We start from the raw sequence: 27,934 nt of genomic DNA on the forward strand, positions 1-27,934 counted from the left end.
GGCATCGACGACCACCTCCGTGTAGCATCCTGGGTGAAAGTACCCCATCACTGTCTTGTTCATCAGGGCATCCTTGATGGCTTGAAATGATGTGTCAGCCTCGTTGGTCCAGTTCCACGGCACCCTATTATTTTTGAGAGCTCTTAATGGTTTTGAAAGAGATTCCAGGATGAAATGGCTGCAGTATGTGGCTAGTCCCAGAAAACTCCGGACTTCGGTCAGGAAGCTGAGCTGAGCGGATGGCAACTGCTTTTTTTGGGTCGACATGCTGCCCCTCTCGGGAGAAGACGTAGCCGAAGAAATAGACTACTCTCTGTAGAATGAGTATTTCAATTTGTTGAGAGTGAGGCCGCTATCTGCGAGGCGTTGAAGTGTGTGACTCAGGTGCATGTGGTGCTTCTAGAGGGTCCCTGAAAAGACGAGGATGTAATCACTTAGGGTTATCACTCCTTGCAGGCCAGAGAGAGTCTCACGGATGGCGCCCAAAGCTCAGCCATTTATATCTCCTCAGCCCTACATGCGTGGAGAAGGTGGTTATGTTTCCGCTCTCCGGGGCGAGTTCGAACTGATGGTAACCGGCATTTAAATTGAGCTTGGAGAACCATTTTTCTCCATTGAGGTCTGCCGCGATGTCTTTGGTTTGGCATCAAGTCTTGCTCCCTCTCCACCTGGTTGGGAAGGCGCATATTGATGCACAGCCTGATGGCCCCCGGCTGCTTGGGTTTGGTAGCAACGATGAGGGTTGATACCTACGGGGTGGGTCTGGAGACTTTCTTGATGACCCATAGTTATTCCAGCGTTCGTATCTCTTCCTTCACCTGCGGGCATAGTTGAAAAGGCACTCGTTGATGACTCCGGACATTTGGCCAGACTGTTGAGTCGATGTGTAGCTTGAATTGCTTGTCCTTGAGATGTCCGAGGCCCTCAAACATCATGGGGAACTCCCGCAGGATGGCATCTGCGTGGGAGTCGTGGACTTGGTTGGCGAAGAATACCAGCTCCAAATCTTCAGCCATGTGACAGCTGAGAAGAGTACCTCTCTTTCCTTCCGTGACATGGAAATGGGTGGGGATGCAGTGCCCTCCACTGGCTACTTCTACCTAAATTACCCCTCTTAGGGGAAGCAGCTCGGGTCCACCATACGTGTAGATCTTCGCCTTGGATGGCGAGGGAGGAGGCCGGGGTGAGAGATGTTCATACTGCACGCTGTCCATGACACTGACAGATGCTCCAGTGTCAATGAGTGCCTCTACTGTGGAGCCAGCCATGAGGATTGAGCACATGGGAGGCGGTGCCGGTCTGTGGGGCTTACAAACGATACTATGAAGACATCTTCATCACCCACATCCATGCCAAACCCTGGGCCTGGCGGGGTGGGGTTTTCTTGTCCCACTGGGTCTTCCAGGGACAGCTGTCTGATGGCGGCCGAGGGTCCCCGCTAGCTGGTGTTCGCTCTCGAACCATCTGCTTCTGCATACCTTGGTGAAGTGGTTAAGCTTATCACACCGGGAGCATGTTTTGCCCTTCATATAGCAGCCGTTTGTCGGAGGGTGCTCAATTCCGCAGTTTCCAGAGGTCCCCTTTGTGGGCATCTTCAGGCTTATGCATGGTGCCATTGGGCATCTCTGAATGGCATCTACCCTACCCTCTCTCGGTGTTCGAGGTGGTCCAGACATGGACGGGTGCCTGTTTAGGGCTGCTTCCATTTTGTCTGCTCATACATTTGAGAGTTCATGCGACCTTGCTAGTACCAGTATTTCGTCCAGGGACATTCCTGGTTGTCTGAGGATCAACCGGTGTAGTAACACCGACCTGCATCCTTGTATGATGTGTGCCTGTATCTCCTCCCGTTGATTCTGAAACATGCAGGAGCTTGCCAACTTTCTTAGCCGTTCATAGAAGACGTTGATCAACTCGGTCTCTGCTTGTTTCACCTGATGCAACTTGAACTGTTCAAAATCAGGACTGATTTGAGAGTTGAAGTTTCAATTTAGTGCTGCCACTGCCGCATCAGAGGCCCCCATGTTTGGAAGCGAGTTAAACAGACTGTATAGTTCTCCACCTTCATATCACATGAGTAATGATCTCTTGACTGTCCCGTCTGTTTCTCTCATGCCAGTGAAATAATGGTCTAGTCGGCCAATCCATGATTTTCAGCGCAGGGCCACTGTCGCAGGGTCTGCGAGCTCGCTGAACAGTGCTTGGCTCCGCTGCTGTTGGGGTGGTGGTGGTTGTGCGGCATCTGCCTGTGGGTCAGCAGCTCCTGCCTGGGCTAGTTGACTCAGGCCTGTGTTTGTGGATGCAAGGGCACTCCGCTCTTTGTGTCCTATTGGTGGTTGATATCATTATTTGTTTATTTCAGCAGGCCTCTTGCGGATTTCCTTTATGGCCGGTTTGCTCCTTCACCCTCTCTCTCTTCTTTTTTTTCTTGTGGGTCAGTTTCACTGCTTTTCCTCCTTGTGCTTCCTTTCTTTACATCTGCCTTTTTATATATTTACCCCTTCTTTTTTTTGTCAGTGTTACAGCTGTGACTGACGGAGCCTGTACGCTCTTCAAGACTCTCCTCCAGACACAGTGCTTTATGTGTGGGAGGGGCACAACGGTGCGGGTATTTCAAGGGAGAAGGCGAGAGAGATCACAGTCTGGCAGCCTCCAGGCATGCACGCGCTTCCTCGTTGCGCTGGCCTGGAGGAACGTCGGAGAGCAGGCACGTCTCTTTAGCATAGGAGGTGCTAGGGGCCTCGCAGTGCGCAGGCCTACTTTCAGGAGACGCTGTAGGCTGTGGTGCTGCCGTAGACGGATGTATGATGCGACATCGCAAACGTTTACATCGCATCCCTTTACATCGGGGTCTTCCCATCGCATGGACACGTACAATGCAGTCTTTCACCACGCAAACCATTACTTAGCGCACGCATTCAAAGACATGCAAAACACATTTACAACGCACACAAACACACCGCATGGTTTAGCATCGCGATTTTCCCCCAAATACCCCCCAACATAACACACATTCGCCTAAAGCCTAAAAAAGTACCCTACACTTCCCTAAACCCTAAGGCCTAACCCCTAATACACTACGCTAAACACACTGCCCTAAACCCTAAACACGACACTGTCAGCACAATCCCCAGCCACTGCCCTAAACCCTAAACACTAATCTCCAGACACTGCCCTAAACCCTAAACACTACACTGTCATCACAATCCCCAGCCACTGCCCTAAACCCTAAACACTGCTCTAAACCCTAATGTCCAGACACTGCCCTGAACCCTAATCCCCACACACTGCCCTAAACCCTAAACTTTAAGCCCACTTACCTTTTTCTCCTTGCGTCGACCCGGTGCTCCTCTGCCTCTTCCCCGGTGCTTGTCAGTCCCAACTGTCTCGCGTCCATTACACCACATACGATCTAAAAGCGTATGCGTGGTGAATGCGCATGCGGTGTAATGGTGCGCGGCGTAATGGTCTGCGCCCTAACGTCGCTTGCTTTGTAATGCTTGCGACGTAAACACATGCGACCTAACGCATGCGTTGCAATGGATGTCTCCCCCGTAGACTTGCCAGGGCATCTGTGGAGAGGAGGGGCGGTGACAGTAGCCCGCTCGGAGGCACAGCAGAGGCAAGGGCAGCCGCACCACCAGGGGGAAGGAGCCTCGCCGGCATCATCAGGCAGGTAAGCCTGCATGAAAAGGTGGAGACGCAGGTAAGAGACCACCTCATGGCCAATGTAGTGGGCCGGAAGGTGGGAGCCCCGGTGCCACATGGTGAGGCCTGCAAATGGAGCCCCCTCTGCATTAAACATACACACACCGCTTCAGTAGTGAAGGGCGAAGACCACGAGCGATCATGCGTCTGTTTATTTATCCCATTTGGGCAAGCCTGCCCGCCGGGGTTGATACAGGGTGCAACTTTGTATAGTGTGGGCCGGGTGGCTCCCACACTGCACTTTCCAGTGTAGGTTCTGGCTCCTTGTGAGCTCTGGGTAGGTGTTATGCAGGGCCTTAAGATTATCTATGTTCCATGTCTATGGCTTCTCCCCAGGGTGTCAATTTGCAATGGTCTGCAATTTGAATCCGCTTCTCATTCTGTGCAATGAGATGGCATGTTGTACATCAGACAAAACAATATGGAAAAAGTATAACAGCCTGTATCAATCATTAGACTACGTTTGTAGCGCAGTCCAATTGATGTGTCGTTTTAGTGCTCTCTGGGTGTTGTAGTTATGGTGTGATTGCTTTGAACTAACTGGCCATTAGATATAAGGTTTTACCAACCTTCCTAGCCCAAGCTTCACTCAACAGACCCCTCCATCTGGGAACCACCCAGGAATAGACTGTGCAGCCTGGGCTTCAGACAGGAGCTTCTCTCGGAGTACAAAGGTCTTACAGGCACTTTCTATAGGCCGTGGCACCCTGTGTTTACATAGAAGCTGAGGTCAAGGCATCTGGTAAGGGTCTAGTCCTGATGAAATCTAACACTTCAAAACTCTGGATAAAAAACACTGGTCTCATCTGCTAGCTCAATGGGGGCTCAGCTAGTACAAGCTGAGGTCCAAGACACATCCCACTGCTTCGGTGAAGTGCCTGATTGGATGTATCACAAATCAATGCAGCAAGCTGCTGAGGATAACATTTAGTACAGCAGGGAGCTGGAACCTGTTTAAAAGAATATGGGAAATGCCATGTGCTGTATGTGGAGGTGGCTGCTGCCGGGATGTTTAGGAGAATTAATTAACGCAGCAAATCTGATTCTTGATTAGTGCATGAGGGATGAACCTTTATTTGCAGTCTGTCACTTAGGTATGTCCTTCCCATTGTCCCCCTTCTCTCAATCTCTCTTTACAAGTTCTTTCCTTCTCCTTCTCTCTCTCTTACTCGATTTTTCTCCCCATCTCAGGGACCACAACTGTTTTGTTAAAATGGGATTTCTTCCAGCTGAAAGCCCCTACTAAGACCCGTAAACCTGTTTTTGGAAGGCCCGGTGCCATGTTGTTATTGAAGAGAGCTCTAGAGTGGGATGCAATGAAAAGGGGTCCCCGAACCACCCCTGAGGACTTCAAGACCACCGAAAGCTGCAGTGCTGATGGGAAGGGGCTGGCGATCTGAGGAAGTTCGGGGAGTTATGATACTGAACTTGTGTAGTGTACAGAAATGTCTGTTGGTGGTGTTTCATTAATATTATTACATAATTCAATAGAACAAGAAAGATAAACACCTAAATCATTCCTGCTGTAATTTTAACATGTCCTTTTCTGTCACATGGCTCTATCTTATGTGTGACTCAATAGCCAAGGAACAGTTTCAGTTAGGCAATATGTAGTTTTTCTTCTCAGCTTACATATGGACTCACACAAATCCATTTAGGAGGGCAGCTCACTTTAAAAAAGAAAAAGAAAGAAAAAGAAACAGACGCACTTATCTCCCCGTCTTCAGTAAAGTAAGGTTTAATGCACAAGTAACTAAATCACTTGTGATGGTCAGATTTAATGCTGATTTCTGCAGCCGACACTGAACTCCATATGCAATTTTTTTTATTTTTTGTGAATATGACCTTTCGTACTGTAACTGGTGTTCAAAGCACTCCAATGCCTCCTTGGCCGATTCTCGATATCTAATACTGCAAAAATGATATTAAAATACTTATCGTACATTTCCAGAATGGATATCTCTATATTCATCTTTACATCTATTTTGGGGACATTTGGGTTGTTTGTATTTGTATCAAGGAGATCCTAAATTATATCAATTACTTGGTGTTAGACCTGGCATTTCTTGGTGTGATTACCCCTGACTTTTTGCCTCTACCTCCTCTATTTTTGGTGCTGTGATAGATTTTGTTTTGCCAACTTAGAGGCTTTGGACACTTTGCCACTGCTAAACAGTGTCAAATAGCAAGTGCTTCCTGTATAAAGTGTAATGATAATTGGTTGTCCATGATTGGTATGTTTGCCTTACTAGTAAAGTCCCTCCTAAAGTGCACTATGTGTGCCAGGGCTAGTAATGCAAATGAACTAGTGGGCCTGCAGCGCTAATTTTGCCACCCACACAAGTAGCCTTGAAAAGGGAACTCAGGCCTGCCATTGTAGGGCCTGCGCGCAGTTTGTTAAACTGCCATGTTGTTCTGACAAGTGCACCCACTTGCCAGACCTTACCCTCCCCTTACTATGCACACCAGACACCCCTATGGTAGGTCCAGGGTACCCCCTGGGCAGGGTGCAGTGCATGTGAAAGGTAGGACATGTACCAAGGTGTGTACCATGTCCTGACAGTGAACTAATATCCATTTCGTTTTTCACTGTTGAAAGGCCATCTTGCCCATAGGATAGAATGGTAAGGCTGTGTAATATGTTTTCCAGCCTATCTTCTCAAAGACTTAAGATGGAGAGGTGAAGTTTAGTATACCTGAACTCACAATGTAATAACACATCTTTCTATGAAGGTGGTTTTTGCATTATGTTTATAAGCCACTCTTTTAGATGTGGCTGGATTTTTGTGCGCTAACATTTCTGTGTGTCTCTGCCTGGTTGTGGATTGACTGTCTGGATTTGAAAGCGATAGGATCTGGGGAATGTCTTGACCCAGGGGCGGTGGTGAGACAGCAACAGGCTGAACTGGAGTGTAGGGGGAGGAGTAGCCCCTAGAGGTGAAGAGACCTGTGTGAGTACCTTATGTGATTAAGTCATAAGAAAACTGTTCTGATATATCATTCATGTAAGAACTGGGAATTGGGACAAAGCGGATTTAGGAGAAATGTTCATTATCCCTATGTCCTCCATCCTAGTCTCAATCATTACTTGGAGGTTATTCCCACCTCATGACAGGAAAAATAAAATAGAAAGTAAAAGAAGTCGAGCCTGGTACACTACAGGAATCAATAAAGGGCTTGACTACCCATAGATCTTCAGTTTTTTTCTTTTTCCTGTCTCATGACCAAGACCAGAATGTAGGAAGAGGTCCATAATGGGCATGGATTTTCACCATGCCGCCATGCTCTGATCCTGTCCGGGCACAGTGGGATGGGGGAAACTGTTGGATCCCAATGGCATTGTGATCTTGCTGAATTGGGAGGTTGCAGTTTGGAAGGTAGGAGAGGTGAGTTTCCTTACTGGTATATACTTGGTATGCCCTCTTTCTCAGGGCAACTTGCCTTTGGGGATCGCTGCATGTTTGGTCAGGCTATTTTGATTTTTTGATACCCATGCGCAAGATAGACTGATGCGCACTGTCTACTTCCTAATCCAGCTGAATTTCGATGATCTCTGACTCAGGTAGGGTTGTGTTCCTCTCTTCCTCCTGCAAGTTTGTTGTGCGATGAGCAAACACTTGATGAGTCAGATAGTTATTCTGAGTCTTGGTCAAGAGCTCCTTCGTCTCCTCTTAGGAAAAGATCAAGGAAACTCCACAAAGAGCAATTGGATGAGGATTTTGAGGATAGAGTTACGAAAATTATTTGGGAAACATTATCCTCTACAAAATATAAGAATCAACCTAAGAATAAGCCTGACATTGGATATTTCTTCTGACTTCCAGGATGAGGAACCTGTTTCTTTGACAGAAAAAAAAGGCAATCACATGAATAGAGAAATCATCCCAGAAATTATTTCCAGAATTTGTTTCAATATGGATTTTCCTGTGGATGAGATTCATTCTTCATCTGCTGAACCAGTTCTACATCAATTCCTCAATCTAACTGCTCCTTCCTTGCCTCAACATCAACATGTCTTGTATGTTATTCTACATGAATAAAAGGCTTCTGATAAGATTATGGTACCCTGCTTTATGTCAAAGTTCTATGCTTTTGAAGAAATGGATACAAAGATACTGATAAATAGATACCTGAATCAGTTTTGGTTGATTCCTTAGTGGCTAGCATGATGGAGAGATCCCCCATTGCTGAGGAATATGTTAAAGGACTCTACCGACAAAAGAGTAAATTCTGCTCTCAAGAAGGACTATGCTGGATCTAATTTAGCTATGCAAGCAGGGCTATATGGGGCCCATACTACTCAGATTCTTCTCTCAGATTCTAGGGGATTGTTTAAAGCCAGTCAAGATGGTGCTGAATGTACAGAAATTCTGGAGAATCTAAAGACTCAGACAGAATTTCTCCCTGACATCTCATTTGATGTAGTTAGAGCAGCTGCTCTTTCAGAAGGTGCACTTGTAGCAGCCAGCTGCAATATCTTTCTCAGAGATTGGCACACTAATTCAGCTCAGAGAAATACTGTCATATGTCTTCCTTATGATGGTCAAATTTGATGCAGAACAGGAAAATAGGCTTCATAAGATTTTTAAGGAAATCAGACATTCCTCATCTTTAAAGCTGTCACTGACTTCTTCCTCTTCATCAAGCCTTGACTCATCTAGATCTTCATTCACGCAACCGTCCAAAAGACAATCTACTTTATTTTTCCTTTTCAGAAAACTATAAAGGGAAGGACTTCAAGGGTATAATCTGAACAGAAAAGTAAGTCTTTTTCTCCCAAGAATTATCAGAGATCCTGCTGAAGATGGCCCAGAATATGGTTGTTGGACGATGAGACATTTCTTTCATGAGTGGGAAAAATCCACTTCGGACTCTTGGGTACTATCTGTACTCAGGCATATATATTAAATAGAGTTTGCATCAACCCCTTTTTAATCTGGGAGCACTCATACCACAAGACTGTGAAACGAAAAGACATGCAATCAGCATTCATTCCTTGATTCACAGAGGAGCCATTTTCTGAGTACCCAAGAATCAGGAGGGCAAGGGGAATTACTCAAGGATTTTTCTAGTCCCCAAATCAATGGACAGCTTCAGATTGATCACAGATCTCAGAAACCTAAACAGATAGGTCAAAGTAATGAATTTCAAGATGAGAACAGTACACAGAATAATTCCTTTAATTCAATTAGGTGCATACCTGATCACTATAGATCTTATGGACACATATTTTAACATCCTTGTAGCAGTGTCTTACTATGGGTTTCTAGGATGTACCAATTTTGTGAAATATTATCAGTTTCAGGTCTTGTCATTTGGGATACAATCTGCCCTGAGAGTATTTACATACATGACAGCTACCTTAATTTCTCCTTCACATCTTCAGGGATTGAATGTTTCCCCATACTTGGCCAATTGCTTCTAACAGCTTCATCGAAGGAGGTCACTTTGGAAGGATAAGGTGATGATGGATTGTCTATCCAGCCACGAACTGTTGTTGAATGTTCTAAAGTGTCATCTACTCCCCAGTCAAAATCAAGTCTTCATAGAGGCACATTTCGGGACAGATCTGGGTATAGTGTTCCTTCCTCGGGAGAGAGCAATCAGACTTGGACACACTTTGTCACACCTTCTATCTCAGAAGCAAGCATCTGCAGAAGCCTGGCTGACTTTTCAATGTATTTCAGGTACCCTGGGCCGGACTACTCTCAAGACCTCTTTTGACCCACCTTTTGAATCATTGCAAACCTTCTTCAATGACTTTCGAAAGCCAAATTCCTTGACTCCTCTCATTTTGCAAAAATATCAGTGGTGTCAATAGTTAAAATCTCATCAGAAGGGATTTCCACTTTCTCTGCCTCCTCCTGTAATTGTGACAATGGATACGGATGCAAGTCTGCTGGGTTGGGGTGCAACTCTGACACACCTAACTGTACAAGGAAAGTGGAATGTATCGAAACATCTACAGGCCTCGAACTGGAGCAAATTGACAGACATTAGGAAGGCATTGATCCATGTTCAGACAACTCTTCAGAACCATCATTTTCTCTTAACCACTCAAGATCTATGTCTGACCCAGTCTGTATTTCAAGAGATTTATCACAGGATCGGGAATGGAGAAGTTCTGCTCTCGATTTCCAACACTGAGTGCTTGGGGAGTGGATGCTGTATCTTTTCCTTGACTTCCGCTTCTTCTATAGGCTTCACTCCTTTTCCCTTAAATCTTCATCTTCTAACAATTGTACAGAGGGAGGCAGTTGAAGTAATTGTCGTGGTACCTTCTTGGCCCAGAAGACCTTGGTTCCCTCTTCTTCTCTCCATGTCGATAGGTCCAGAGTGAGAACTTCCTCTGTTCTCATCTCCAGTGCTGTCTTTGGGGATTCTTCCACTTCGAAAGGGGTATCTATTGGTATGGAATTTGAATGGAGTGGGTTACTAAATAACAGTATTCCTCGTCATAAAGCCTCCTTTTTTCAAAACTCTAGATGTCCTTCTGCTTTAAAGTCATACTCAAACATTGGAAACATTTTCAATCCTGAATTTCCTGATTGTCAAATGAATGTTCTTCAGTTCACAAAGGTTTAGCTAACTCTACATTGATAGTACAGTGGGAAGCTGTCAGAGCCTTTAGAGAACCTCTTGGAGGCTTCTCCCAAAATGAAGTGTTGAAGTTTAGACTACTGGTGAGTTTTTTGTTATCTAGACTGAAAGTTCCTCCCTTCTTTCTTGTTTGGGATTTCCCTCTTCCAAAACTTCCTTTTGAACCCCTAGACTCTGTTGTGTTGAAATTCCGACCAATAAACCTGGATTTATGGTTGCCATCACCTCTGCAAGGGGGGTTGAAGAATTGAGTGTTCTGTGCGCATCTCCTTACTTGAGAGTTCTGGAAGATGGTATAATTTTGAGACCAAATCCAGAATCTCTACCTAAATTATCCTCTTTGATTCACAGAAATCAGGATATATTTTTACCATCCTTCTCTCCTGATAGTGATTCAGTAGACTTCCTTTATTTACTTTCTTTATTTGTAAAAGGGCAGTTCCCATCTATTTGGGACAAACCCAATCTTCCAGGAAATCTGACCATTTGTGTGTCTCTTTTGATCTCTTTAATGAGGGAAAGAGTGCTTCCAAAATGTCCACCACTAGGTGGATCAGAGACACCATTATGTCAGCGTATGATCTGGCTAATGTCTCCTTCCAGATTTAGCCACTGGTAGATCTACTAGAAGTATAGGGGACCTACAGGGCAGAGCTGAAGGGGTTTCTCTCACAGAGGAATGTAGACCAGGCACATGGGCATCCCCACACACCTTTTTGAAGCACTGCAGTATTTAGGGCTTGGAGTTGGAGGATGGAAATTTCGCTCCGAATGTAATTCGAGCAGCTACTTCTTAATGATAAATTGCTGTGATTTCTTTTGCTGCATTATGTTTCAAAATTGAATTTATTTTCCTTTTGATGGTAAGAGTTTATTGTTTATACATTTTTACAGTCAGTAGTATTTTGGTATACCTCAATAGTAAAGACTGGGACGAGAATGAGAGATGTAGGCAAAAAGCGTCAATTACTTACCAGTAATCTTCATTATCCTTAGTCCATAACATCCTCATCAAAGTTGATTAGACAACCTTGTCCTTACAAACTACCCCTGTCTCAATTTTGATGACACTAAACTCTGCTGCTTGGAGATCAGAGAATGGTTTGAGAAATGGGGTACCTGTTATGGGTACATAAAATATAGGGCGCCAGAGGGAAGCCAAGATGAGACGGAGTAAAGATGGAACATTTTTCCCTTTCCTAAGTTAGAAGGTGCCTGAAGTGAGGTGACATGCCTCATTCATGTAAGGACTGGGACTAGGTTGGGAAATCGAAGTGACAAAGATCACCAGTAAGTAATTGCCACATTAAAACATAAATGCTCACAACACAGCGATATACTAGACACGGTCAAACCGTTTGCAGTTATAAACGATTGTTGATGGCAAACATAGGTCAAACAGCATTACAGTGGTCTGTCCCCCACGGTTTAATATTCAGTGTTCATAGACTTCAGTGTTTTTGGTTGTCCTCCTTAGTTTACACTGAAATTGCTAAGTCTACAGTATTTGGGGCGAATCAAAAAGGGAATTGTAAATCTACACTCCTGTAAATGTTATCCCTTACACGTGCACATTTACGATTTTTCCTTCTTCACAAAACTGAACAGTATGAAGCCTTGAAAGCAAGTTCGTTTAGATGTACTACTTTGTGATCTATGTGTTTTTTAAAGGTTATTTCCCGAATATAGAATTGTACATAATATAAAATTGCACACTATTAAAAGGCAGATCTATGTGCAAATGCATGTTTTTGGCTCCTAATATTTTTTTTCTGTGATGAAAACATTTTTATTTTATGGAGAACCCCCTTACACATCAATGGCACTAAATTTGGTGTTGATTAATTTCCCTTCCAATTCCGGAAAGGGAGTCACTTCAGATCACATTGTATCACCTCTTGATAGGGCTTTAATACTGTATAATTAAAAGCTCTTGTAGCTACAAATGATTAGTAGAAAATTAATTCCGTCTCATAGGTCAACTTTTTTCAATGTTTGGCAGCCATAAATCCTGCTTGATCCTGCCTTGATTTGGACAGTATGGGGCATGTGTACAAGGACTAGCGAAAACTAGTGGCAGTTTTCTTACCGCTGTGTACCGCAAAAAACTATCTCCTTGTTAGCAACGTATGTACAAGACGTCACTACATGGCGATAGCTTCAGGGATCAGCGGTGAAAACTGCCGCTAACAGCAGCGTGATGGTGATAGGAATTCCGGGGTTGGCGGGCGAAAACCAACAAAAGGCCCATTAGCGCCAACAAAACGCACGTTAGTCAGCCCAACGTGAGGTTTTTTTACCTCTATTTGAAAAAATAGCATATCTGTCGACCTCCAATAGAAAATAGGCAAAACGTAAAATGGAGCAACCAGGGCCAAGTGCAGCACACCTCAACAACGCCCTCAAGCCAGCCAACATCCAGGATGACCAGGATGAGAGCCTGGATGCCTTGCTGGACCTGCGCCTGGAGCCTGGATGCCTCACTGGACCTGCGTCTGGAGCCTGGATGCCTCGCTGGACCTGCGTCTGGAGCCTGGAGTGGGATGCGGAGGAGCTGTGGAGTCGATGAGTCGTGGCAGTAGATATTGAGGCGCGGCGATCACCCTTTACCAGGTGGTGAAGTCTGGGTGGTCGCATGGAGATATGTAGCTGACCTGTATGAGAAGACCGCCTTGCGCCCCTTGGAGCTATGAATGGTAGAGGCGCTCCTGCGCACCAATGTAGGGAGGTCTGCATTGCATACTATGATCCACCACTACACCGGGGTGCACAGAGAGGATTACTAACGGTGGGCGACACCTCTCTGCATCACGGACTGGATAAGGTTGAGCTGGCCGGACACTGTGGAGGGTGAGGCCCCTGGGCTGCACCAAACTTGTGTTGCGGGAGCTCTGCAAGCTCACACCTAAGGGTGCCCTGCTGTATCAACTGCATTGGGAGGTTCACCAGCAGACTTGGTGGCGCCTGCTGTACCCACGCTTGTGAAATCCCACCTGGCTGAGGCTCCTGCTGGCTGAGTCACAGATTTGGAGAGAGTTTAGCGGATTGCACCACGGTGTCAATGTCCAGGTAAGGAGAAGGTGGGACACGTAGCGGAGGAGGCCTGGGGGTCAAGTCGCCAAGGCCAAGCACCTGTAGATGATGCACCACCAGTGTCGGCTTATCCGCTATGACAGAAGACGTTGCCCCACTGCTTCCAAACAGTGCAAGAAGAGGAACAATCTAATATGTGACATTACAACGCGGTCGTTATACCGCGGTACGTTACATCACAGTTATTACAACGCAAGTCGTTACAACGACTTGCGCTGGAGGGCGCTGGACTTAGGAATAGTATGATTTACTATTCCAACTCCAGCTTATGTAACAGTAGGGAAGGTGTTGGAATAGTAAATCATACTGTTCCTTAGTGTATAGCGCCATCCAGCGCAAGTTGTTGTAATGACTTGCATTGTAATGACCACGATGTAAACGTACCGTGGTGTAACAACCACGTTGTAAAGGTTGTTTGCCAAAACAATCATCACATGATGATAACTTCCTGATGTTATCGTGCCATGTTTCCTTTGCGGGTGGTAGGGTGTGTAGGACTGCTCCACTCACGAAAGTAGGGCATGGGCAGAGTGGCATGCCGACTCAAGTGCGCAGTGACTGTTTGGTCAGCCCGCTCAGGCTGCACAAAGCAGTCATGCATACTGTCCTGTTCGCAATGCAGGCTGCATTACAGACTGCATGGAGAACATGCCCACAACTCCAGCCCCTGGCTGAACACCTCGTTCTGGTGCCAATGACCAATCCCAATGCCGCATTGCAGCGTTGTGGTTGGCTTAGAGGAGGGAATCTGGCTGCCTACTTCCTGTTCCTGGAAGCAGACTCAGGAGAGGAGGAGCAATGAAGACACAGGACTCGGCCTAGAGGTAAGATTACTCTCATCTAAATGTTTACAACCCTGGCTCACATGCACACACCTGTGTCCACGCCGCATCCAGTGTTCTTTCCGGCGCTTCCCACCTTCCAGCTGTCCAGTCTCCCCTGCAGCACTTCTCAATGGTGGCCGCTGTGCAGCCATGCGCAACAGGCGTACCACTGGTGTGCCAAAGGTATATATGGAGTTTCAACGCATGCCATTATTTCACATTCCATTACAACGCATACTAATATTAGGCATATCGCAACAGTAGGGAAGGTGTTTGATTGCGGAGATATGAACATTTCTATTCCCACTCCAGTGAGTGCAACCCTAAAACTAACCATTGCACCCCAAAGCAAACCCTGAACCCTAAAATTTATCTTTGAGCCCCCAAAACACACCCTAAAAATATAATTTGACCCAAATGCACACCTCAATTTTCATGATTGACCTCAAAACACACCCCAAATTTCAAATGTTACCCCATAATACCCCACATTTAATCTCTGACACCCGAAACCCATACCCACCCTAAAAATTAAAAATACCCCATTACTGACCTCATAATGCGTTGTATTGGAATGCGATGTAAAGGCACCTGCGTTGTTGGATTTGCATTCTAAAGGCATTACGATGTAATGGCTGCATTGTAATGGACGTCTCCTGTGCCAAAGGCAAGCCCGGCTGCGTCCGTCTGCCCCTGGACCGCGCTCAGCACCAAGTACCCTTCCTCTCGGACACTCCACCCCTATAGCGCCAGCACCCTCCTCGCCATCAACCCTGGATGCCATATCGCCTGTCAGGACCAACATCTGCTCTGGACCGGACATCGCCATTGCTAACACTGACGGCTACTAAAATACCCTCAAGGACCACCCCGACCCTCCAGGCACAACGGTGACCATGGAACACCTCAACTTCCAGATCCGGACCAACCCCAACCACATCCTCCGCGGAACCCTCATCTGCAGGCCCCCCAGACCATGGACACCCATTCTCTGATACCATTGTAGACCTCATTGCACACCAGGCTCTCCCATCCCCGACGACATCCTGCTCGGTGAACTCAAGTTCCACCCGGACAACCCCAGAGACCAGAACACTACTCCCTCCTGGGGTAGCTCCCAAACATCAGTCTCAAGCAGCAAGTCAACACAGCAAGCCACATAGCAGGACACACGGTTGAGCACGTCTCCTCTGCCATCAGGACCTTCAACTACAGCCACACCAGCGGACTCTCCTGGACCGACCATCATTGTATACATCACGTCTTCACCATACCCAGTGTACACAAATACCATCATCGCCCCTCTCGCAGCTGGATCAAGGCCACCGAAGTACGTCTAGTCAACTCCCTCAGCACCACCACTCCGCCAATGCATACAGACAATGACACCGCAGCACGCAACTGCCACCGATGGATCCCCAACTGCTCTGACAACCGGGCACCCCTCAAGAACGGCACTGCGTCAGTACCTTAGGCCTGCATGATGGCAGGCTTAAGGGTGACGCAGTGCCACAGGGAAAAGCTGGCCCCATGCATTGCTGGAGCTGCATCACGGTTGTGACACGACTGCAGCAATGGATGTCTTTAGCGCAGACAGATACGTTGATTCCAGACGTTACTGTCATTAATTGCGTCATGGAGCGCTGTCCAGTAAATACAGCGCATCTGTGGTGTCGCAAGAAGGGGGCAGTGAAAAGTGTTGCAACGCTGTCTTGTCGCAGCGCTGCAACACTTTTCATGAGTGAGGCCCAGGAATGCGCGCTATCTTATTGACGGTGCACAGTCCTGCCCTTTAGTTTTGTCGCAGGGCAGTGAAGCAACATTGCTTTCAGTGTGGTCCAGCAACAAAACCTGCTGAAATGAAGCCCCAAGGGTTATCTCTATTTTTAAGATCAGCTATTTTCTGGTCTTAAAATACTGACTCTAACTGCAGTTATAGGCAGTTATTTTGATCCTCCAAACTTAAAGAATCCCCTTGCACATATTTCGAAGTGTGGTTAGTGGCTGTTTTTGCACGGGAACGCCTTCCTTGCATGTCATTATCGCTAACAGAAGTGGCGATCTTTAGAATTTACGTTTTCACCGGAAAACTGCCGCTAACAGAGGTTAGTGGCAGCTTTTACATATGGCGATAAAAATATTAGCGTTAACTCCTTGTACATATACCCCTATATTCCTAATTCTTCGAAAGCTTTAACGTGTATTTCGGTAGTTGCGCCCCAGCACCATTTTATGAGGCAGAAAATAGTCATGCAATTGGCAAAATATAAGCCCTGCTCGTCATCGCCAACATGGCTCGCTTGTCTTGACCTCGTCCAACACCACCCATGGGTGAGTCACTGATATTTTAGAGTTGTACCCTTGCCCCACAGCACAAATACAAGTCTTTTTATACTCTCTTCTCAGTCCACAATAGATAGTGTTAAGTGATTTTTCAGTAAACATACATACGTTTATCTCAGTCTACTCCTATTACCCCGAGGACTTCAGCAGTTTGGGCAAACAAAGCAATTTATTTTATGTATTTTATTTGTTTTTAATTGTTTGCGTTGGTCTCTGGTGTAGAGGGAGGAGACAATGTTGTTAATTAATGGCAAGTGATCATATGATTCAACGTTACTTATATGCATGAGAGATAATTATGGAATCCCCATGATCCCTGTCCTGTTTTCTATCCACACAGAACCCAAGCCCATTAAGAAGAATTATGATCACGGGGAAAAACAGCAAACTGAACTCAAACCGTGTACTGCGACAGAGAAGATCATAAGCTTGTCCCCACTGGATCATTAGGTGGTTTGGTAATAAATTAACACGTAAGTTATTAAAGAAAGCAGAATTTCATGTTTGTGTACGTTTATATTATAGTTATGGGTGTGTGCTGTGGAACTAGTGTGTGTTTCTTTATATTTGAAATGTTGAGCTTTTTCTTTGCTTAGATTGGGTGTCAGTGGCCAGCCTTGCTTACATGTCAGTTTTAGAAATGGTATAAATTGTGCAGTGTTTTAGAAAACCATGACATAGAAATTCAGCCAGGCTTTCATGTACTTTGTGAGGGTTTTCTTCAATGACTTAAGGACACAGCAATGATTTCTACACTCAAGGGCAATAGGTGGCAGGCATCCAGATCAGCAGAGTGTGATTGGGATGCCCAAGGCCCCCTTGAATATCTGACAATCACTGGTAGAAATTCTGTTCTCAGGTCTGATAACATTGATGCCAACAATGATCCAGTGACGCTCATGTAAGGTATGAAGTTCAGGTATGACACCTATAACTCAGAAAATGCCTAATACTCATCTGCACAACACGTACATTCCTGGTCATGAGATGTACCGTTTGGAGCGCCCTTTACAGCATTCACTACTCAGGCGCTGGGTCTGGTTTGAGGACGAGCCGGCACTGTCTCAGACCATTGAACCTCTGTCTCTGACACAGGAATTCTCCCTAACTAAAAATGGAAGTATTTTGTCAAAATGGTAGGAGTCTTTACGATCAGACAAAGATAGACCTGGTCGAAGCAGGGTCCAGGGCACAAAAGCACAGTTGGCCAGGTATGAGCATCGGAACAGAACAAACCAATATATTGTGCAAAACTGGCCTCTCCAGCAGTGCTTAATTTGTAGAGGAATGAGAGCCAGGGCACAATATTTTGCTAAGAAGCTCATGGTGCCATATACCAAGGCTGCATAGTCTTGATTTCACCCCATTCCTCTTTAATTAACCCAACACTCCCTGCTCCTTTATCTCATATTTTTAGGTTCATTTCCATCATCGATTTCTCCCTTTATCATTGTTTTTTATTCTTTCTCTTCTCCCTTCTTTCCCCGTCTTATGTTTTTCTACCTCTTGCTCTAGGTGAAAGTCTGATTAGGAAAAATCAGTGGTGGTCCGCAAAATTGAGTGGTAACGGACCTCACCTGCAACCAGCGGCTCATGTTAAGCGCTGTGCTCCAGATGTGGAGCAATGCAAGTGAGTGATACTGAACAGGAATGCATTCTGCTGCTGAGCAACCTCTATCCTTGTCCTACCATCACAATATATGCCCCAGTTCCGCATCTATTATCATCCAAACATCAGAGTAAAATGTTGAGAAATTCATTAAATTGGCCCTGAAATATCATCTTTTCATTTTCGGTACATAGACCAATTTTATTCCATGTCCAAATATTGGTTGTCCGTTGCTGACATTTTCCTCAAATGAGTAATATCATTGTAGTATATAAAATCATTTAACCTTACAAAAAATCCCAATATAATTTTCGGTATGTGGGTTCATTTTGTCCGTGGCCTAAGCTTCAGCTTATTATTTACAAAAATACAATCACTATTTGTCCCCAAAAACAATTTTCTATTCATTTTTAATTTCACCAGGAAATACCATTCGTAACAAATATATGCCTGTGATTGCCTTAGGTCCTCATTATGAGTTTGGCGGTGCGGGAGAGGGACCACCCCGCTCTGCCCCATGTACAAACCGCCTGCCAGGTCAGAGATTTTCTCCTGGTCTGCCGAGCAGTTCTTTGGGGTTTCTAGGGCAGTGCCTAGGAAATAGTCACCGCAATGGGGGCATCAAATGCAGTACCTGCACCTCATGGACTGCTGCAGTCCATGCTGTGCAGGTACTGGGGTGCATGTACACAGGGGGGCACATGCTGTGCCCCCCTATTTGCATCCACATGGCGTTAGGCACCAGGTGGCTCTGTAGGGCCCCTTTGTTTCCTCTCTGCCATGGTTTTCATGGCAGGCTCACCGCCATGAAAACCATGGCAGAAAGGAAACTCGTAATATGCTTGGCAGGACTACGGCGGTCCCACCAAGCATATTGCGGCTCAGGACTGCTGCACAAGTGCCAGGAAACAGCAGTTCCCTCGCGGTTATGGCGGCCCCAGGCAGCCCCAGGCAACCCAACCGTCTTAGTCATAGTAGGGCATTCAAGACACTGCCAATGTGAGTCTGGCGATCCGTGGATCTTCAGACTCATATTAAGTCCCTAAGTGCTCTACTATGTGACCAACATCGAACAGCCATTGCTAACATATGTTTAATTATGTCACTATCATACGTCAGTTAATGTCATGACATGCTAAGCTAAGCTTCAGTGGCAATACCTTCTTGTACCTCAATAGCCATATCTGCCAATCAATGCCATTATCTGCCTCGTTGTGGTCTATCCTACACCAGTTATTCCAGTGCCAATCGTATGTCATTTCATGATGTGCCCAAGTACCCCATCATATGGCAATCATTGCCTTCTTCTTTCCAGGCATTATCCACCATATTCCAATTAATTTCAGACATATTGCCCCTTGATGCATGCTGGAGTGGATGGAAGAAACATTTGAATGATAAAACCACATACTAATGGATGAAGTCTGGCTGAAAACCCTTATAGGTAAATATGTTATTCACATAAGTTTAGTAAAAAAAAGTGGCTTGATTAACACACATTAAAAAAAAAAGCTAATCAGTTTGGCATTGGCTGCCAGTCTCTTGCTTTTGGGAAAGAAAGAAAGAAAGAAAGAAAGAAAGAAAGAAAGAAAGAAAGAAAGAAAGAAAGAAAGAAAGAAAGAAAGAAAGAAAGAAAGAAAGAAAGAAAGAAAGACTGAAGTAAAGAAAAAGATGAATTAAGAAAAGAAAGATTGAGATAGCAGAAGGCAGGAAAATGGAAAGAAGGAAAGAAGGAAAAGAAGAAAGAGGGAACAAGGAAGGCAAGAAAGAAAAGGGAAGAAGGAAAGAAGATACAGAAAAAAGAAAATAGGAAAGGAAGGAAAGGAAAGAAAGAAAGAAAGAAAGAAAGAAAGAAAGAAAGAAAGAAAGAAAGAAAGAAAGAAAGAAAAAGAAGAAAGAAAGACGGAAAGAAGGCATGACAGACAGACAGGATTGCAAAGAGGGAGCATCTTCGTGAGTCTATGTGCACATGTGAGCTACTGGTATAGTGTGAAAATCAGCAGTCAGATAAACAAAGGCACTTCAAAATCATTGGCAAGAGACAGGAACTGATAAAGCTGAAATGTGCTCGGCGCTTTCCTTCGTTAGAAAGTCCTGCTATCACATCAGGCTCTACAAACAAATAAAACACGACTAGCAAAAGCAACACTAAAGTAAAATTAAAGTAAAAATGAAAACACTGGCACTCAAGGGAACTATTTTGTGAGTGGACGTGCTCCATGTGAAAGAGCTAAATGCAGTCCCTCAAAGTGAAGTTAGCCAGTGGTTAAAGGAGGCTGACCTATTATTGTCTCATGCGGTATGCTGTAGTGGGTGGGAGCAAAATGTGACTGACATGAGAACAGACCAATGGATGAAGAGAGATAGCTGAAACCTAGGTTATGTAGGAATGTTGTACATATACTTTTAGTAAAATCAAAAGGTCTTGGCTAACATCAGTCCTAAAAATGGTGCTGTCAAATTTTGTATCCTATCTCTAGAGCACTACTAACTGGTTTACAACTTTGGTAATGGGTCTCTGGGTCCGCCTTGCCACCGCACATCCAAAGCCATGGTCAGACCGACCGCTAGCTTATACATTTTTTCCTGTCTGACGGGCTTTGTTTTTGACTTTCCCATAGTGGTGCCTTTAATATGGGCACCGCAATGGGAACTTCAAAAACAGTTCCTGCATGGCACGGACTGTTAAGTCCATTCCATGCAGGAACTGGGGTGCATGCACGCAGCAGGCAAATGTTGTGCCCCCGTGTGCATCCTATTTTTTCTTCTCTGCCTCGGTTTTCATGGTGGTGGAACCGCAATGAAAACCATGACAGAGAGAAAACTTGTACTATGCTTGGTGGGACAGCAACGGTCCTGCCAAGCATATTACTGCCTCCTGACCGCCACAACACCACCAGGGAATGGCGGTTTCCATGGCGGCTGTGGTGGGCCATGGCATTCTGACCACCCTTATTGTAATAGAGTGGTCAGGGGACCACCACTGGGGCACCCCTGCGAGTCTGGCGGTCTGCGGACCACCAGACTCATAATTAAGGCCTTAGCGGCCAGGCATAAATCTGATGTTGATAGAATAATCATAGGACAAAGATTACCAGGAATAAAAAGAGTTCGATTGATTGCCTTATATCATTGTTTAGGTATTTACCGATTTACGAATGATTCCAATACCAGTCATGTCACATACCACATTGAAATTCGTTGTAACTACAGGTATCAAAAGCCAGACTGCATTTTACCTGCAAGAACCACCATTATATTTAGGAGGATAGAGTATTCTGTAAAAAGATGGCATACAGTGTCCAAACAAATAAGATATCAAACAGTACCATTAAAGTGCAAAGTTTCATTTGTAATCCAAAAATGTCACTAGTGATCCACAGCATTATAATATTCCGCCTGAAGAAGGGCAGCTAAAAACACATGGATATTAACTGCTGGGAAGGCTGGAAATGTTAACAGCTCATCTGGACCACTGGATTCATCCTTGATCTCTTTGGAGGGGTTCAGAATAATGTGTATGGTATAAAAGTGGTTTTCCTTTAACTTGGCTGAATGCATTGTATGGTATAGTGAACGAAAATCATTGTTTGCTGATGAATAACATTTTGAATAGTATGTGTTGAATGTGTATCATTTCTTTTCTTAAAAATAGTGTTCTAATTTGCAAAGGACTAGGATCTATAGTGAAGCTATACCTTTTTATTTTAAAGTATCTTACTTACTAGGCAATGGTCCACAGAATGTGCCACAAAAGTTGCCTTTCTATAATAATATGTTGCAAGACTTGTGTTTTCCTGCTGCATGTTTTCTATGGCTCTGTCCATATGGAAATAAAAAAAATCATGGGTTTATGTCTCCTCGAATTTACAAACACTACGCGAAGGTCCTAAGTCAAAGCATAAACACAACGCCGCATGATGCTGTATGTGCAATCCCTTACATCAAAACTAAAACATTATTGCATCACCAGGCAGGGAGATTAAAGGGTCTATCGGGCCACCCTTAATGGCGGAGCTTCGTCATGTATGACCCTTGGAGATCAAAGGCAGGGCCCCTACACTCGTGAGCCACCCGGCTCTACTGGGTGCCCGTCACAGTGATCCCTGACAGAAGAAATCTCATGCCACTGGTGTGCAACCAAATAGTTCAAAGAATACAAAAAAGTGCAGTGCGATAATGTGATAGTGTACTAAAAATGACTACGTGGTCAAAAAAATCTGTTTAATATGAATTGACCAGGTGTCATGTCTAAAAACCAAATTAGTCAAAAAATGTATGTATGACTATTCCCTGGCTTGGTCTGTCTAGGTCGACATGTTTCAGCCGATCTGGTTTTTTCACCCGGCTTTCTTCAGGACCAGTTAGTTGATTTAAAAGAAGCTACTGCAGGATAAATTGGTAAACAGTGATGTGAATCAAATTAAGAAACTTATTGAAAGAAATATGGTGTGGCCGAAGCCACCCTACCAGACTAGCATAATTGCGCTTAGATTTGGTGTAGTCACCTCTTCTTCTTTCCTAAAAAGAAAGGGTGGTAGGTATCACACATAATTTGTGATGGGATTAACACAAAACATAACAGCATCAGCGACTCGTGTTTAGTAGTGCTGATCTTGAACACTACTCATTTTATAGTATGGCCACCAATCGGTCCATAAAAGAGAGTACATTCTCTGAAAACATGCAAAATTATAACTCACCCAGCGTTCTGTGGGAGGAAAGCCTCACCTCACCCGGCAGATTGCTCGGTATAGGAGGCACCGCTCTGTTAAAATAGGGACACAAGAGAGCGGGTTGTAAAAACATACACCAACACTCCGTGGTCCCTACATAAAGAATAACACAAACCAATCAACTCCTGACCCACAGGCCAACACACCCAATGCCTGACAGAACTGTGCCATGCACTCAATTCAGCTTAGAGTCTGCATTGTGGTAACATCTCCAGACACATAATTTAGACGCAGTGTAGACATATCCACAGTATTACACCTCTCTCTAATGCTCAAACTGTACAAGTCATAGTTGTAGGGGAGCAACATGTAATGCAGAGGTCAATGTTCAATCAAAAACCAGTCATGGAGGTCCAAAGTTAACCTAGGCTGATAATTATTGCTCGCATTACCTTAAAGAGCGCTAGGTCAAAGCACGCATTTAATCACAACCTTACCTATCCGTCGAGACCTCAAACTGGACCTCGAGCAGTCTGGGAGGTACCGATCTCAAAGAAGGTGGCCCCTTAAATAGTGGCTGTGATCAATTTAAGTTCGCGCCACATCGCAGGTGTTGTGAATCGACTCGGCAGGAGATGAGTCATCACCACACAGCGCATGTGCGAACACAGCATCGCCACTCCCGTCCGTCAGTGTAGTCAATACCGGGCATGCGTCGTGTAAGAAATGCTGTGTGTCTCTAGGACACCGAACTCTGTTCTAACCGCGCATGCCCCTACCAAAATATCACCAAACGCTGCGCATGCCCAGAGTCTAACATGATCGAAAAACTTAGAAAGTAAATTCTCTCCAAAGGCCACTACAACGTACATGAAAATATTGCACAAAATCGAAAAATAACGCGTTCCGCAACGGAACAATCACACAGAACATGACTGTGTGCAAAGCTTGACAGTGGTAATCTCGATCGTTATTAAGAACGTGTAAACACATTTATACGAACCCAAGTGCCACTACTCCTGGCACATGCGCTCTGGTACCAGGATAGGCAAAGCATGTAAAGTGTCACCACTGTTCAACAAGTCCTAGTGCATTCAGGTAAGCTGGATGCGTGCCATACCCAGCAGCAAGCTGCTCGCGACATTCATATTCTAGGGCAAAAACTCATATTTTTAATTTACAACACTGTGTCGACATGAGGACTCCTAACCCTAGTGATATAACGATGGTTAATGTCCAAGTGTATTATTAGGTTAGTACTGACACTAATGTATAACTAGGAGAAAAAGCAGTGTGAATCTCAGAAAAGTGTAGGTGCCTATAGGGAACCTCATCATAATGTTAGTAACAGGAAAGAGGACTGTAACAAATATTATCTCGTTACGCAGACCTACAGATCCAAATTCCTCTACTCGTCTAGTTCCAGTTGTAGTCACAATAGTGGAAGTTGTCTAGATCTATTACTAATAGATGTAGTTCTGCTGAGGGTATAAACAAAATAGGACACCTAATGCCAAAAGTGCATGCAGTACTATGTATCATATAGAGTCTGTATGGCAGAATGGCTGTGTATAGAACAGTTTCCTCGCTGCTGATCAATGGCAGAGTGAGGGTATAGACAAAATAGGTCACCTGATGTCGAAAGTACATGTAGTACTGTGTATCATATAGAGTCTATATGGCAGAGTGGCTGTGTGTGGGACAGTCTCCTCGTTGCTGATCAATAGCAGAGTGAGGCAAGTCTAGATGTCTCGTAGAGTCATCCACACATACTCAAATAATCACCTTTCGGCAAACCAAGGGTCAACACTCAAATGGACGTCCATGGAATATTATCGTTGAGTCCATGTGTGTCCGTCCTCATTTTAAAAATCCATTTCTGCTCTTTCACAAATAGAAACTTGGAAATGTCGCTCACATGTGAGGGAATGAGCGGTCGTTCAAGCACAATCCATCTCATGTCGTCTGCTGTATGATGTTTTGCAAGGAAGTGGTCCGTCAGACATGTAGACTGTTTTCTGCATCGGATAGTGCTCTTGTGCTCGCTGATACGGAGCTTAATCTTCCTTGTTGTGTGACCAATGTAATGTAGAGAACAAGGACACGTGATCATATAGATCACGTTCTCTGAATTACAGTTCGTATGACTGGTCAGAATCCAAGGACGTGCCGTACCTACATCAACAGAAGTGGTTTTGGAGGTTTGAGGGCAGACACTACAAGACCCACATGGGTAATGTCCCCTCACAGGTGGTAACGACCATAAGGTTTTATCGACCCGTGTGTGTTCGATACGTGGTCGTGTGTGAACTAGACTGTTGCGTAGACTGGGACCTTTCTTGAAAGCGAACAAAGGGGGCGGAATGTTCTCCGCGGCCACATTCAAAATGTGCCAATGCTTCCGTACTAGCTTCTGCAATTTGTTTGAGAGGGTACAGAAGGTTGTCACAAAAGTGAGCCTCTCATTTGGTGTCCTTATTATACTATTGTCCAGGAGGGCATCACGATGGTTATTAGATGCTCTTTTCCACGCCTGTCGTACAAGTCTCCTGGGGTACTGGCGTGATTGCAAGTGATTAGCCAATACCTCCGCATGTTTGTGAAAGAGGTCTGTAGTGGAACAGTTCCGTCTAACACGCAGGAACTGTCCCACCGGGAGGTTCTCTTTTAGGGCCCTCGGATGGTGACTATCAAAAGACAACAGCGAGTTCCTGGACATAGGTTTTTTAAACAGCTCACAATGTAGCGAATTGCCAATAGGGAATATTGATATATCAAGAAAGGACAAACGTTGTTTGCTGAACTCCATCGTGAAATTAAGGAATGTGTTTTGCTCATTAAGCCAGACATGGAAGGCCTGAATCTCAGGGCTGGAGCCTCGCCACACCACCAAAATATCATCTATGTACCTCTTCCACAACACCAGATGTTCAAAAAAAGGGTTGTTGTGGTTCAATACATGTTGTTGTTCAAAGAGGTGTACATAGAGATTGGCGAGGCTCGGCGCAAAAACACTCCCCATCGATGTACCAGAAATTTGCAAAAAAATCTGGTCCTCGAAACGAAAAAAGTTCTCGGTCATCGCTATTCTAGCACACTGCATGATGAAAGAGACAGGTGTTATGCTGTCAAGATCCCGGCCTTCCAGAAGCCCTCTGATGGACTCAAGGGTCTCCATTTGCGGGATGCATGTGTAGAGCGACTCTACATCGAAACTTGCCAGAATGTCAGTTTCGGGATGGAAATCAATGTCTGGAAGCAATCTCAAAACGTCCGACGTATCTTTTAGATAAGTAGGCATTTCTAACACCATGGGGAAGAGGTACATAGATGATATTTTGGTGGTGTGGCGAGGCTCCAGCCCTGAGATTCAGGCCTTCCATGTCTGGCTTAATGAGCAAAACACATTCCTTAATTTCACGATGGAGTTCAGCAAACAACGTTTGTCCTTTCTTGATATATCAATATTCCCTATTGGCAATTCGCTACATTGTGAGCTGTTTAAAAAACCTATGTCCAGGAACTCGCTGTTGTCTTTTGATAGTCACCATCCGAGGGCCCTAAAAGAGAACCTCCCGGTGGGACAGTTCCTGCGTGTTAGACGGAACTGTTCCACTACAGACCTCTTTCACAAACATGCGGAGGTATTGGCTAATCACTTGCAATCACGCCAGTACCCCAGGAGACTTGTACGACAGGCGTGGAAAAGAGCATCTAATAACCATCGTGATGCCCTCCTGGACAATAGTATAATAAGGACACCAAATGAGAGGCTCACTTTTGTGACAACCTTCTGTACCCTCTCAAACAAATTGCAGAAGCTAGTACGGAAGCATTGGCACATTTTGAATGTGGCCGCGGAGAACATTCCGCCCCCTTTGTTCGCTTTCAAGAAAGGTCCCAGTCTACGCAACAGTCTAGTTCACACACGACCACGTATCGAACACACACGGGTCGATAAAACCTTATGGTCGTTACCACCTGTGAGGGGACATTACCCATGTGGGTCTTGTAGTGTCTGCCCTCAAACCTCCAAAACCACTTCTGTTGATGTAGGTACGGCACGTCCTTGGATTCTGACCAGTCATACGAACTGTAATTCAGAGAACGTGATCTATATGATCACGTGTCCTTGTTCTCTACATTACATTGGTCACACAACAAGGAAGATTAAGCTCCGTATCAGCGAGCACAAGAGCACTATCCGATGCAGAAAACAGTCTACATGTCTGACGGACCACTTCCTTGCAAAACATCATACAGCAGACGACATGAGATGGATTGTGCTTGAACGACCGCTCATTCCCTCACATGTGAGCGACATTTCCAAGTTTCTATTTGTGAAAGAGCAGAAATGGATTTTTAAAATGAGGACGGACACACATGGACTCAACGATAATATTCCATGGACGTCCATTTGAGTGTTGACCCTTGGTTTGCCGAAAGGTGATTATTTGAGTATGTGTGGATGACTCTACGAGACATCTAGACTTGCCTCACTCTGCTATTGATCAGCAACGAGGAGACTGTCCCACACACAGCCACTCTGCCATATAGACTCTATATGATACACAGTACTACATGTACTTTCGACATCAGGTGACCTATTTTGTCTATACCCTCACTCTGCCATTGATCAGCAGCGAGGAAACTGTTCTATACACAGCCATTCTGCCATACAGACTCTATATGATACATAGTACTGCATGCACTTTTGGCATTAGGTGTCCTATTTTGTTTATACCCTCAGCAGAACTACATCTATTAGTAATAGATCTAGACAACTTCCACTATTGTGACTACAACTGGAACTAGACGAGTAGAGGAATTTGGATCTGTAGGTCTGCGTAACGAGATAATATTTGTTACAGTCCTCTTTCCTGTTACTAACATTATGATGAGGTTCCCTATAGGCACCTACACTTTTCTGAGATTCACACTGCTTTTTCTCCTAGTTATACATTAGTGTCAGTACTAACCTAATAATACACTTGGACATTAACCATCGTTATATCACTAGGGTTAGGAGTCCTTATGTCGACACAGTGTTGTAAATTAAAAATATGAGTTTTTGCCCTAGA

The 27,934-nt window shown here is 44.9% G+C and overlaps 1 protein-coding gene across 1 annotated transcript; it reads right to left on the reverse strand.

Moving 5' to 3' along the window:
• Window positions 1-24,663: 24,663 nt before the first annotated feature.
• On the reverse strand, window positions 24,664-26,154 carry LOC146856627 (uncharacterized). Its single transcript, XM_085651287.1, has one exon. The coding sequence runs from the start codon at window positions 26,152-26,154 to the stop codon at window positions 24,664-24,666; it is 1,491 nt and encodes a 496-aa protein (XP_085507413.1).
• Between the last annotated feature and the right edge of the window lie 1,780 nt (window positions 26,155-27,934).

The sequence above is a fragment of the Triturus cristatus genome, chromosome 4_1, assembly GCF_964204655.1.
Source record: "Triturus cristatus chromosome 4_1, aTriCri1.1, whole genome shotgun sequence".
Lineage (NCBI taxonomy): Eukaryota > Metazoa > Chordata > Amphibia > Caudata > Salamandridae > Triturus > Triturus cristatus.